At 40.6% G+C, this 14929-nt stretch overlaps 1 protein-coding gene across 7 annotated transcripts in view; it reads left to right on the top strand.

Annotated features, from left to right (window-relative positions):
• Positions 1 to 14309, top strand: part of fmnl2a (formin-like 2a) — a 207877-nt gene extending 193568 nt beyond the window's left edge. For 2 of the 7 annotated variants that reach the window (XM_078403887.1, XM_078403883.1), the window contains 5 exons: positions 519 to 620; positions 3684 to 3782; positions 4796 to 4919; positions 9000 to 9090; positions 12623 to 14309. In XM_078403887.1, the coding sequence (XP_078260013.1) occupies positions 519 to 620; positions 3684 to 3782; positions 4796 to 4919; positions 9000 to 9090; position 12623 (417 nt within the window). In that variant the 3' untranslated portion in view covers positions 12624 to 14309. Of the gene's footprint in view, positions 1 to 518; positions 621 to 3683; positions 3783 to 4795; positions 4920 to 7883; positions 8008 to 8999; positions 9091 to 12622 lie in introns of all 7 variants that reach the window. The other 5 variants (XM_078403886.1, XM_078403882.1, XM_078403884.1 and 2 more) reach the window with 3 other exon arrangements.
• Positions 14310 to 14929: the final 620 nt, after the last annotated feature.

Raw genomic sequence — 14929 nt, 5'->3', positions numbered from 1 at the left:
CATCTTGTGAAAACGCAACCTCCAGGTTCAGAAAGGGTTTCTTCCAGCTGTTGTCAGGCAATTGAACCATCCTATCACCAGCTGGAGAGCAACTCCTGACCGACCATCTACCTCAGGGCGACAGTGGCGCAGTGGTAGAGTTGCTGCCTCACAGCACCAGAGACCTGGACTTGATCCTGTGTACTGGTCCTGTCTGTACAGAGTTTGTACGTTCTCCATGTGACTGTGTGGGGTTTTATCCGGGTGCTCCGGTTTCATCCCACACTCCAAAGTTTGGTTTGTAGGTTAATTGGCTTCGATAAAAATTGTAAATTGTCCCAAGTGTGTAGCATAATGCTAGTGTATGCGGTGATCTCTGGTCGGCACAGACTCAATGGGTCGAATGGCCTGTTTCCGCACTGTATCTCTAAATTAAACTAAAACCTAAGAGAGCATTCTTTTTTTTAAATTTGTGTTAGATGGAATTTCTAATTTTGTTATTTTTGCCTTAATGTTTTTTCTCTCATTGTGATATTCAGGATGCCTTTGATGAGGTGGTGAAATACTTTGGAGAAAATACAAAAACAACCCCCCCATCAGTATTCTTCCCTGTAATTGTACGATTTGTGAAGTCATATCGGGTAAGTTTCATCTATGTGTTTACCTTAACAAGACCCAGTAGCCTTGACAGTTTCTATCAGTTTCATAAGTTCATATGTATAGGAGCAGAATTGGTCATTTGGCCCTTCGTCTACTCTGCCATTCAATCATTGCTGATCTTTCCCTCTCAACCCAATTCTCCTGCCTTCTCCCCATAGCCCCTAACACCCTCACTAATCAAGAATCTGTCATTCTTCATCTTAAAAACATCCATCGACAGCCTCCACAGCCATCTCAAGGTACGTCCTTTTATTCTGAGGCTATGACCTCTCATCCTAGTCTATCCCACTAGTGGAAACATCCTCTCTACATTCACTCTATCCAGACCTTTCACTATTCGGTAAGCTTCAATAATGTTTCCCCTCATCCTTCTAAACTCCAGCGAGTACAGGCCCAGTGCCGTGAAACGCTCATCATATGCTAAGCCAGCACTCCTAGGATCATTCTCGTAAATCTGCTGTGGACCCTCACAAATCCTTTCTCAGATTATGGGGCCCAAAATTGCTTGCATTACTCCAAATGTGGTCTGATCAGTGCCTTACTAAGCCTCAGCATTGCATCCTTGTTTTTATATTCTAGTTCTCTCGAAATAAAAATTGCTAACAATAATAAGAACCGTTTCTTCTTGTTGATAAAAAATGAAAGGTTTTCAAGGTATCAGATTTCTGGTTGGTAGATTCACTGGCCCACCCCTCACCCCTCTACACTGTGAAACCCCTTCCTGTTTCGGGACACTTAGAACTTTTTATAGTCATTCAGCATGGAAATAGGCCCTTCGCCCAACTCAGGTGCCCCATCTAAGATAGTTCCATTTGTCTGTGTTTTGTCTGTGCCTTTCCTATCCATATAGAACATAGAACATTGAACAGTACCGTGTAGGAAAGAACTGCAAAAGAACTGGTTTAAATTGAAGGTAGACACAAAATGCTGGAGTAACTCAGCGGGACAGGCAGCATCTCTGGAGAGAAGGAATGGGTGACGTTTCGGGTCGAGACCTTTCTTCAGTCTCAAGAACGATCTCGATCTGAAACGTCATCCACTCCTTCTCTTCAGAGATGCTGCCTGTCCTGCTAAGTTACATGCTGAGTTATAGACCAGTTAGCCTGACATCAGAGGTGGGGAAAAAGCTGGAGTCAATTATAAAAGAAGAAATTGCAGAACATTTGGATAGCAGTAACAGGATCGTTCCGAGTCAGCATAGATTTACAAAGGGGAAATCATGCGACTAATCTGGAATTTTTTGAGGATGTAACTAGGAAAATGGACAGGGGAGAGCCGGTGGATGTAGTGTACCTGGACTTTCAGAAAGCCTTTAATAAGGTCCCACATAGGAGATTAGTGGGCAAAATTAGAGCACAGGGTATTGGGGGTAGGATACTGACATGGATAGAAAATTGGTTGGCAGACAGGAAACAAAGAGTAGGGATTAACGGGTCCGTTTCAGAATGGCAGTCAGTGACTAGTGGGGTACCGCAAGGCTTGGTGCTGGGACCGCAGCTATTTACAATATACATTAATGACTTAGATGAAGGGATTAAAAGTAACATTAGCAAATTTGCGGATGACACAAAGCTGGGTGGCAGTGTGAAGTGTGAGGAGGATGCCATGAGGTTGCAGGGTGACTTGGACAGGTTGTGTGAGTGGGCAGATGCATGGCAGATGCAGTTCAATGTGGATAAATGTGAGGTTATCCACTTTGGTGGTAAGAACAGGAAGGCAGATTATTATCTGAATGGTGTCAAGTTAGGAAATGGGGATGTACAAAGAGATCTGGGTGTCCTTGTTCATCAGTCAATTAAAGTTAGCATGCAGGTACAGCAGGCAGTGAAGAAAGCTAATGGCATATTGGCCTTTATAACAAGAAGAGTTGAGTATAGGAGCAAAGAGGTCCTTCTGCAGTTGTACAGGGCCCTAGTGAGAACGCACCTGGAGTACTGTGTGCAGTTTTGGTCTCCAAATTTGAGGAAGGACATTCTTGCTATTGAGGGCGTGCACCATAGGTTGACTAGGTTAATTCCCGGAATGGCGGGACTGTCGTATGTTGAAAGACTGGAGCGACTAGGTTTGTATACACTGGAACTTAGAAGGATGAGAGGGGATCTGATTGAAACATATAAGATTATTAAGGGGTTGGACACATGGCAGGAAACATGTTCCCAATGTTGGGTGAGTCCAGAACCAGGGGCCACAGTTTAAGTATAAGGGGTAGGCCATTTAGAACGGAGATGAGGAAAAACGTTTTCAGTCAGAGAGTTGTAAATCTGTGGAATTCTCTGCCACAAAAGGCAGTGGAGGCCAATTCTCTGGATGCTTTGAAGAGAGAGCTAGATAGAGCTCTTAATGATAGCGGAGTAAGGGGTATGGGGAGAAGGCAGGAACGGGGTACCAATTGTGAACGATCAGTCATGATCACATTGAATGGTGGTGCTGGCTCGAAGAGCCAAATGGCCTACTCCTGCACCTATTGTCTATTGAAACAGCACAGTATAGGAACAGGCCCTTCAGCCCACAATGTCTGTGCCGAACATGATGCCAAGACCAATCCATGTCTGCCTAAGTATAATACGTATCCCTCCATTCCCTGCATATCCATGTGCCTATCCTTTTGTTTAAATTCTACACTCTCTATCTTTCCCCATGCTTTACCTATTGCACTTGAGTTTGGCTTGATTGTATCTGGAAACAGTATTATCTGATCTGATTGAATAGCACATAAAACAGTTATTCACTGTCCATCAGTACACGTGACAGTAATAAACCTATACATAACTTGATGTATTTTGTGATAAGGTCATTAGTGATAAGAGCAGAATTAGGCCATTTGGCCCATCTAGTCTACTCCGCCATTCAATTATGGCTGAATCTATCTCTCCCTCCTAACCCCATTCTCCTGCCTTCTCCCCATGACCCCTGACACTCGTACTAATCAATTGTAATCAAAACTAATTCGGTTGTAATCCTTAGCTGAAGCTGAAATGGACAATGGGATATAGTAAGGGGAAAGGAGAGAGGCAATGTGTCAAACCATGTATGTTCTTCAACAGCAAGCAGGCCAGGACAATGAGTCACGGAAGAAACAGGAAGAAGCACTGTTGAATAAAATCCTGGAGCAAGAAGCTCTGTTGGAGCAATGGGATGAAAAGGTACGATGATATTAATCGACGATGTTTAATTTAGAGATACAGCATGGAAACAGGCCCTTTGGTCCACCCAGACAAGGGCAACCAGCGATCATCCTTTCACACTTGCTCTGTGTTATCCCACTTTCTCATCCACTACCTACACACGAGAGATAATTTACAGAGGCCAATTAACCTGCGAACCTGAAAGTTCAACGATTCCTTTCCCTCACAGTTGCTGCTGGAATCGCTCAGTACCTCCAGCAGATTCTTTCTTGCTCATTTAGGCCCACCGAGTCCACGCTGATCAGCGATCACCCCATACACTAGCACTATTCTACACACGAGGGACAATTTACAATTAACAGAAGCCAATTAACTGACAAACCTTTACGCATTTGGAGATGAAAGGAGACTGGAGCACCAGGAAAAACCCACGCAGTCACATGGAGAACGTACAAACTCTGTACTGACAGCATCCGTAGTCCGGATTGAACCATGGTCTCTGGCGCTATAAGGCCGCAACTCTACTGCTGTGCCATCATGCCACCCTTCACCTGCCTATGCTCAGGCCCTACTTTTATTTTATTCTATAGTTCAAGCCAAGCTCTACCAAAGACTAGCTATTATTTATTATTTTCAAACAATATATTTTGATATGAAAAAATCCAAAATTTTGAAACATTGAATTTTTCAAAAATTATTCATTGAGTTGAAAGTTTCTAAACATCTGCCTATCTGAATTCCCCCCTCACCTGTATCCACCTATCACTTGCCAGTCTTTGTTCTGCCCCATCTTCCAGTTTTCTACCTCCCCCCACACAATCAATCCGAAGAAGGGTTGCAACCCAAAATGCCACCTATCCATGTTCTTCAGAGATGTTGTCTGATCCGCCAAGTTACTCCTAGCGCTTTGTCTCTTTTTTGTAAACCAGCATCTGCAGTTCCTTCTTTTCAACTTGTAGTTACATGATACGTGGGCAAAGAAAAAAAACAGCTCTCAACAAATTCTGAATTTGTGTTCTGTTGCATTTTAGTCCCCTTCACATAAAACCAAGAGACAACAGCAGGAGTTAATTGCAGAACTGAGAAGGAAACAAGTCAGAGAACACAGACAGGTCTATGAAGGAAAGGATGGTGCGATTGAGGACATCATTACAGGTAAGGATCGGCATACCAGCCATGGAGGATGAGACCTGTGTTTCTGAACCCTTGTCCAGCCTAGTCCTTCCATGCAAGTCACACAGCCCAGATACACAGATTAACAGATAAAGACCAACGTCCCAGTTATCAGGATTATTTCAATGAAGGGCACTCAATGAATGTTGTCACTACCCTCTCTCACCTCTTGTTCACATTAATATTTTTAGATCCTGTTTCACTTTGGAGGGCAAGATGTTCAGGCTGGTGACATTTCATGACTTAGTCCAGATGACAGAGGGCATATTGCCACTGGGCCACAGAGTGAAACATGAGGATGGTTTCACTAGTGGGAGAGGCTAGGACTAGAGGTCCTTTTAAAAGGATGTTCTTTTAGGAAGATGATGAGGAGAAATTTCTTTGGTCAGAGGGTGGTGAATCTGTGGAATTCTTTCCCACAGAAGGCTGTGGAGGCCAAGTCAGAGTGTCAGAGGTTATGGGGAGAAGGCAGAGAACGGGGTTAGGAGGGAGAGATAGATCAGCCATGATTACATGGTGGAGTAGATTTGATAGGTCGAATGGCCTAATTCTACCCCTATTCCTTATGAAGGAAGGATAATCCAGGGAATTACAGGCCGGTGAGCTTCACATCGGTGGCAGGGAAGCTGTTGGAGAGGATTCTGAGTTAGAATTTGGAACAGAATGGGTTAATTAGGAAATCAGCATGGCTTTGTCCATGGCAGGTCATGTCTTGCAAACTTGGTTGGAGTTTTTTGAGGATTGGATGAAGATGACTTGATAACCATAGGCAGCAGATGTTGTTTATGGGGACTTTAGTAAGCTATTGGACAAGGTCCATTGTGGTCGGCTGATCCAGGAGATTCAGATGCATGGGATTCAGATGCAGTGACTTGTTAGTTTATATTTATGGCTCACTCATAGAAGGCAGAGGATTGGAGTGGAAGGATTTTATTCTGGCTAGAGGTCTAATGACCAGTGGAGTTCTGCAGGGATCTGTGCTGGGACCTTTGTTATTTTGGATATATATATATGAAGGACATAAATGTAGATGGGTTGGTTAGTTAGTTTGCAAACATCACAAAAATCAGTGGGGATCCACTCACTGAAGAAGGCTGGCTGAGAATACAGCAGGATATAGATCAATTACAGACACAGGCGGAGAAATGGCAGATGGAGTTTAATCCAAGCAAGTATAAGGGATTGCACCTAGCAAGGTTGAATATAAGGGGAAAGTATACAGTTCAACAGCATTGAAGTACAGAAGGATCTTGGGATCCAAGTCCTTAGCTCCCTGAAAGTAGCAACACAAGGGAATTATAAGAGTAACACTTTAGCCTTAGAGTGGTAAAAAAAAGTGTATGGTATACTTGCCTTCATTCTTCTGGATGTTGAGTAGAAGAGTCAGGAAGGCACGATTCAATTATATAAAATGGTGGTTATAGTGTGCAGTTCTGCTTGCCCATTACAGGAAAGGTATGGAAGCTTTGGAGAGGATGCAGAAACGGTTTACCACAATGCCGCTTGGATTGGAGGGTATTAGCTTTAAGTAGAGATTGGACAAAGATGGAATGTTTTCTTCGAGGTTGAGGAGAGAACCGATAGAAGTATATAAAAAGGTGAGAGGCAGAGATAGGGTTAAGATAGAGTAGACAGTCAGAACCTTTTCCATAGGGTGAAAATGTCAAAGGCGACACAGCTTTTAAGGTGAGAGGGGCAAATTTTAAAGCTGATGTGGAGGGCCAGATTTTTACATAGTGGTGGGTGCCTGGAACATGCTGCCAAGGGTGGTGGTGGATGTCGGTACGAAAGTGGTGTTTAAGAGGCTTGAGATAGGCACATAATGAAGCAAGATGGATCAGATGCAGGCAGAAGGGATTAGTTTAATTTGCCGTCATATTCAGCACAGACCTTGTGGCCTGTTCTTGTGCTATATAGTTCTGTGTTGAGGGAAGTTGTTTTGAGTGCACAAGAGGACATCGGTGGACTGGTTGATGGAGAAGACTACTTGCACTCAACATCAGATAAATAGCTTTTGTCAGTGTTGCTTCAAGCTCGTAGATGCAAGCTAAGTGGAGAATCCCTGCGCCAACTCTTCAGTAGTCATTCCAACATCAGTGATACTACCAGGTTAGGAATTCAAAGGAATAAAGAATCAACTCAAACCATTATTTATTCATCTTCCGTTAGAAGTTTGTGTCTAGAGTTTTTATTTGGCCTTTTAATGTTTGCCTGAAACTCCTTTTTCTCTAATTGTTGGCTATATTCAGAATTGATTGAGCAGAACATCACCCAAAGTTGAATCACAAATCTATGTTTAAAGTTAGGTACAATGTTTGCAAATGAAGGCTATGTGTAATAAACTTCCTCATGCCCTGCCTGAAAAGTTAGCCTTTCAATTTACAAGGAAATGTGCAATAAATTAACATTGTAATTGAGATATTCATTCTAAATTGCATTAAATGCAATGGCCTGTTTTAACTTTTGGCAGTGGAATAGAGATGTCCATATGCCCCTAGTGATATTGAAGTTATTGGAAAGGAAAATTGAGCTATATAACAAATTGAGCTATCTAACATTGGCTGTTTGTTTCCATTGCTGAAAATGAAAATTACCTCCAGCGTGCTAAAGATTCAGTGTGTTCCTTAATGCAATTAATGTCTCACACTAACACTGTGAGATTTCTGTTGTTGCAAGCTCTTTGGCTTCTCATTTTTAATAAAAGCTAATGATAGTGTAATGAATGCATTATGATTTAACCCTTTTAAATGAGTGCTGGAAAATAATTTGGTAACATTAATATTTAGACAACTGCGATTGACATTTTTCAAAGCTTTTAACAATACATAATGTTTTTTTAAAATCTGAGTAACTGAGCCTTGATTGTAGTTATTGACTAACATTTACTAGCACATTAGCTCATTTGCTTGTTTGCTTTGTCTTGGTTGGCTGTTATCTTCCATGCAGTGTTGAAGACCGTGCCCTTTACTGCCCGAACAGCCAAACGAGGTTCTCGGTTCTTCTGTGAATCGTCTTACTCTGAAGATTCTCATTATTAAATAACACATTTTAACAACTGAAGCTCTCGAAGGTTGATTTTTCTTTTGAAAATAAACTACCTAATCCTACTTTTCATTACATGAAATGTTTTTGCTGTATTTTGGGGAACATTCCTGCTCATTTTTTCCATGGCAGTTGCATGTTTTAAAGTTACCGAGCACTTAATTGTGCATCTTGGCTGTTTCAATTGCATTGGTGTGGTATTGATATTTTGGCTGTTGTTTTTTTTATACATTATTCCATTGCTATACAATGCTTGTGTTATTCACTCTTACTATAACTTACTCTGTTATTGAAAAGTTTGGTGCTGTGAATTGTAATGGTGTAAGTTACCTTGCATGAAATTAGCACCCACGTCCTTTGGTTTTGCAGTCAAACTAACACATGAATTTGAAAGTGCTTCTATTTTCCTTTCTTTCTTTGCAAGTTTGCATGCATGGCTATTATGAGTCACTTAATATTTGCAGGTGCTGTGATGTTGGATTTCCCAGGATTTGCCATAATTCTCCGACTTGCATGTGTGTGTTCAATGAACAAAATGAGTCATTTATTTGCTCGCATAGAAGTACCACAGGCCGAGGATCGCATGCTTTTTTGATCACTAAACACTTTCATCTAACACAGAGCATGTGCATTTCAATTCATAACCCACCCTGTCATTTAAACAAAAAATCTCATCTTGCTGGCACTCTTTGATCAATTAATGAAGCTCGATATTTAATTTGAAAATTATGATTTGTTTAACTCTGTTGCATAGGGCTGTGTTGTCTTGTCTTCCTGAAGTCAGTCTTCAAAGCAGCTTGTGAATTTGTTTCAATGATCTGAATTGTGAACTCGGACTCTGCCTTCTTTACTGTGCTTCCGTTATGTCCGCAACAACTGTCAAACCTGTTCTAACTTCTCTTTCCGTGCCTACTCTGCTACAGTGTCTAACCTACACTGTAAATCTGGAACACAGATAAGAATTATTTATTCCCCTTTTCTCTCCAAAATTTAACCATCCTTTGTGTTTTTTCTATTTAGCTCTAAAGAAGAATAATATCACTAAATTTCCAAATTGTCCCTCGAGGGTAAGGATTGTTTCTTGCACAGCGGTGGAAGACGCACAGAGCTGGCAAGCATTGCTTTTTCTTGCTACAGCTAAAAGTTGACAGACACATTTATAATGTGCATATGATAAAGCCAAAAATGCAAGCTTTATCGATTTGTATTACAGGGGAAAGCTGATTTTATAATACTAATTCTTTTCTGTTTTCCAGTAATTTTAAATGGATTGCAATCACTTTAGAGTCAACTCTGTCAGGATTCTCCTGCACACCTTCTGTAATTGTCTATAAAGTCCAGTCCACCCAAAAATGGGTTGTTTTATTTTTGCGGATGAAGGGGGAGAGGATTAATTTGATGGGTCTTGTTCTGAAGCTGCAGCAGATGGGCAGGAGAAACAGTGTAGGCCATGATTCCAACACAGTTTGATCACCTGAAGGATGTTTTGGAAACACAAAATTTACTTTTTAAAATTGCTTGATTTATGATTAGAATAATGCAAGAAATCAAAGCGTAAGTACGTGCTCATCAAACATGCTCAACCATTCACAAGCTGGTTTTCATGTTTCCATGTGATTATCCCTTTTCCCCCATCTAGCACTCTGCCCCCGAATAATCCCTGAACCTCCACAGTATTCAAGGGTACATTCAATACTGTTTGAATGAAGGGTTTTCTCGTGATGTCCACCTCGGGTTAAGAGGTTCTTCATTTAGGACTCTGAATCCAAATTCTAGTCTCTCAAGCCAGAGCAAGTACATTGTCCAATCTTCCACAAAATTGTATTTGTGACTAAAATATATTCTGCCAACTACCAGGGCATGTTTTTAGCACTAGTGATAATGAACCATTCTTGGCCCCTAATCCATTTAATTCTGTAATAGTTAAGAAACTTGAATGTATAGTTTAGTTTAGTTTGAGATACAGCGCGGAAACAGGCCCTTCGGCCCACTGAGTCCGCCCCAACCAGCTATCCCTGCACACCAACACTATCCTAAACACCAGGGACAATTTACAATTATACCAAGGCAATTAACCTACAAACCAGTAAGGCTTTGGAGTGTGGGAGGAAAACAGAGATCCCAGAGAAAACCCACACAGGTCACGGGGAGAACGTACAAACTCCATACAGACAGCACCCGTAGTTAGGATCGAGCCTGGGTCCCTGGCGCTGGAAGGCAGCAACTCTATCGCTGCGCCCTTCTGGTTCATTTATCCAGCTTTTTTAACCAGTGATCTGATGGTCCACTTATTCCTCATTGTTTAATCAAATCTCTCTCGATACTAGTGTATCACCTTGTAAATCATCACAAACCAACTTGGAGTTGGGGGTCATTTTCAAAGCCCTTCAAAAATTGAGCCATTGGTTCTCCTTTATCTACCTTGCCAATCACATTGTCAACCAACTGCATTAGATTTGTCAAGCATAGTTTTTCTTTCAGAAAATCCCTGCCAGATCATGTTACACCTGTTCTGGGTACTGGTACCAGGTTGGTTAGGTTTTGGACTGTGTTCACTGATATTCAATGCCGGAATCACCACCAACCTCTGATCTTTAGAAATTTCAAAACAGCCTTTCTCATAAGCTACTGCTTCTTGGGTAAAACTACTCGAATATCTTCTTCCATTGCTGGCGAATTTCAGCAAAGACCATTGATTAACTTTAGAAAAATAGTAGGAGCAAGGGTAGATTGGGGAGATTACAACCCAACTGTATGAATATTGAATTCTCCAATTTTAGGTAACTGCATAACCCTCGCTCCTCCTCCTCCTCCTCCCCTGTGGCCTATCTGCAACTAGCATATATTTCTACCCTCCCTTTCCTCCAGCTTCACAATTTGCAACTCTTCAATGCTTTTGTCTCGCATCTTCTATTCATCTCTGGCCTTTGTCTAACCATCTGCCTATCAAAAGACACTCCAATTTTATCAGCCTTTTACCTGCCAGACTTTGTCCTGCATCTCCTCTTCCAGCTTTCCTTCCCTCTCCCATAATCAGTCTGAGGGATCTTGAACCCGAAAGTCACCCATCCATGTTCTCCAGAGATGCTACATGACCCGATGAGTTACTTCAACAATGTGCCCTTTGATTAACTTTACTATTCTTGATGCTGCTATGCATGTGTGTATAATCATTATTGAGAGGATCTTGAAAATGGGGTATGGCCTGAAACAATATACATTTAAGCTAATCTGAGCAAGACTGGTCATATAGCCTTAAATGTACATTGGAATCCTGGGTGGAAATGGACAAAGTAGGTTAATACAGTGGGAATATTGTCATGCTGACTTAAGTCCTGAAGAGGTCGGTACATTCTTCTGTATTAGTCAACTCTGAAAAACTCCCCTTGCATGGCTCCATTTGTGTCCATCCAACACAATTGCTTCATTGCCAACAATGGCTCATTTTGTCATTTTCACATCCCCTTTTCACAATTCACTTCATAATCTCTCCCTGGCCTTTATTTGTTAACACATTGGGGAATTGGAAACAACATTCACTACATGCATTTACCCAATTTTCAAACGTATGTTGGTAATTTACAACTCCTCGTGTCCACAATTTAATTGACTACGATTAATTGACCATAAACTATATGATTGGTCAGAATTCCAATGCAATATCAAATTGCATCAAAAGTTCTTGCAGCCTATGTTCAGTGAGGGAGTGAAACCATAAATCTCTGAACTTTGGGTTAAACAGCACTTACTGGATAGTTCCACTTCATCCGTCAGGTGCTATAAAATGTGTTATCAAGGAGCAAATCAACAAAAATATGTCATGGAGTGTTATTGAAGCCCGGCCACATGAGGGGCAATTGCCCTGGATTTTGCAGTGGGCATCTTGGGCCGAAGTGCCTGTTCCCAGGCTGCATGACTCAAAGTTTAAAAAAAATTAGTGGCTGAATAGCAGAGTACAGAAAAAGCTTTTCGCTGTACCCCGGTACATGTGACAATAAACTAACTAAACATTTGAAGGAGAGATGCAATACAGGCAACCCCTACATTTGGTTTGAGGGGAGAGGGGGGGGGTGTAGTTACATTCCTAAATACAGTTCACATCACGATTTTCTGTAATGCGATGCTGTGGGATTAACACCTGCCACAAGAAATGTGAGTGGCAAAAATAAAACATTTTGCCTATTATTTTTCCACACAAATTCCGAGAGCAAATTTAATTCCATATCTCAAATTTGAGTGATTTGTGGATACTGTAAAACTGAATTTCAGTACCCCAAACAGCTCTAATGCAGGGGTCGCTTGTACCATGAAGTGAATTGTTGAGTGTAACGGAAATCAGGTATTACATATTGCCATCCGTTTAATTTTCCTTTTTTAAAAATTGAAATCATCTAGTTTAATCTTAAAGAACTTTGAGAAGAAAATTTGGAAAAATGGTCTTGCCAAACATAACAATAATGGAGGATAATAAATTCTAAAGTAATTAGTATTTTTGATATAGTTATGTCCCTAAATAGTTTGAGATGGATCACTAAACACAAGCTGCTTTGCTAGATTGTCTTCTCATTCACAATGAAACAAACAGCTTTTAAACATTTATTGCTCCTGATACATGTCTTGATTTGAGCTGTATTTCCGCACAGATCTTAGGAACCAACCGTACAGGCGTGCAGATGCGGTGAGGAGGAGTGTGAGAAGACGCTTCGACGAACAGAGTTTACGCTCAGCGAACAGCGCTGAACTGGTGTTGTGATGGCGAAGGAAAGTGTTGAGAGTATGAGTGTGTCTCAAGTTACGATGTCCGCGTGGCCTTTGTTAGTTACCACTTATCCACTAGAGGGGCATGCTGTGGGAAACTGGAAAGTTAGGACAAGAGGACGAATCGCAGGCAAACGGTGGGCTATCCAGTCCAAATTAACAAGTGCCTCAATATATAATTTCCTCTCAAGCTTAACAGCACAGTGTCACTACGGTTGTTAATTTAACAACTGGTAGGTTTTACAAATATTTCATTAATTTTAATAAGGTTGCAAACTAAATATGTGAATTCTAAACTGTTTTAATTTTGACATGAAATGTAATATCTTTGAAACCAGGAAAAAAAAATAGCAATGCTTGTTTGGTGGAGATGAAGAATAATGCATGTGGAATAGGTTGCCATAAACTACCATGGCAATGAAAGTTAGAGATCATTTGAAAACTGCACGCTGTACTTGTGTTGCACAAGATTTGTTGTTTTTATCGGCTCTGTCTCAGGCACTGAAACAGCTGTGTAATTTGATGATTTAAACAGAGAAGCAATTCTGGACCAAAACTGGCTGCAATAGACAAATGCAATACTTGTTTTCCAGCAGTGTCAAAAGAAATGGCGCTTCAGTTCCTTGGGTGCAGTGCCACGACGAATAAAAAATGTTATTTACATACAGAGTATGGATGGTTGGGAAAAACCTGTAGATACGAGTGAGATATTAACCCCCTAACTAAACAGTATTAAGCATGAGGACCAAAAGTAGAAATTTGTTACTGGACAAAAAGGTGTAAAACTGTATATTAACAATTTTCAACAACTGAAATGAATTCATGTACTTCAGAAAATGTGCCATTTGGCTTTATTTTAATCTCCTTGGTTGCATTGTCCTCGCCATGTTGATTGTAAAGTTTATTGTATAGTATTTAACCACTGAACTCCTTCCTGTATGCATTTGGCTCATGTGACCCACTTGTGACTGGCATTATTTTTTGTTTTGAACAGTGTAGTTATATTTAGATAATGCTATTCTAAATGTACAGATATTTTGCTAAGAAATCAGTGCATTTTTATGGTTTTTTACAGTTCTTTGATTCACTATAGCCTCTGGGTAATATTGTACATATTGTTTAAAAAAATATTGCGACAGCTGTCCTATACAATTTGAATGTTATTTTAACTTATAGTTCTGTTTTTATATTTAACTGAAATGACAGTGACCACGTTTTGGCTAATCATTACCAGATTAACTTCTGCTTAAAATTTCACTGTAAACTTAGTTTTAAAATCACCTGCTTTATATCAATTCTACATGGTGTGTATATGCTGCATAGAACATGCCAAGATTGAGTCCGTGAATAAGCAAGTACAGATTTTAGTATAGGTCAACTGACCACAAATTCTAAGTAAGTGCTCAGCACCTAAATTTTAATCCGCAGATTTGATTAGAAAAATTCTTCTGGATCAAAGACTGGAATGTTGGCATGTTCTGCTCACGTCTTTAAGTTTCCCGCTTGTTGGCAAAATAGAATTGTTTTATATATTAAAAAAATAGAAACAAGTTTTGTTAATGGCATTTGGTCAAATAAACTTCTTTTCACTACTACACGAAAATGGTCAATCGTCCAGCACATTTCCAGACAAAAACTAAGAGGTGGGATAATCCTATTAAATTAGGAGGGAAGCAGGTTGGCTTGTACCTGTAGAAACAAGGAACAGCAGATGCAGGTTTACCAAAGGAGACACAGTACTGGAGTAGCAGCGGGTCAGGCAGCATCCCTGGAGAACATGGATAGGTAACGTTTCAGGTTGGGAACCTTTGTCAGGCTGATTGTAAAGGTGGGGGGAGGAGAGAAGAAAGTTGGAAGGGGAGGGGGACGACAAAGCATGGCACGTAATAGGTGAACACAGGCTTGTACTTGCACCATGTCTCCAATCATGATCACTGAGAATGGATTGGTAATCAATGTGGACAGTTATTTCCATGTTGTATCTCTCTAATCTATCAGGTCTGTTAGTTGGCTGCTTAAGTCGTGTCAGATTTAGCCTAATTCTATTTTAATTCATTACCAAAAGTTAGAACAGTGCAAGACAGTAAGAATGATCTCCATTCATCAATCTAGTGTAAAATATGGTTGCCAAAGCTACAGTAAATTTTGATGGTTCATTTCTGAAAATACTAAAATAGTCCCACTGAGGATAT

This window comes from Rhinoraja longicauda, chromosome 8, assembly GCF_053455715.1.
Source record: "Rhinoraja longicauda isolate Sanriku21f chromosome 8, sRhiLon1.1, whole genome shotgun sequence".
In the NCBI taxonomy this organism is placed as follows: domain Eukaryota; kingdom Metazoa; phylum Chordata; class Chondrichthyes; order Rajiformes; family Arhynchobatidae; genus Rhinoraja; species Rhinoraja longicauda.
Note: the sequence above shows the minus strand (reverse complement) of the source record. Positions and strands in the feature narration are given on the sequence as shown.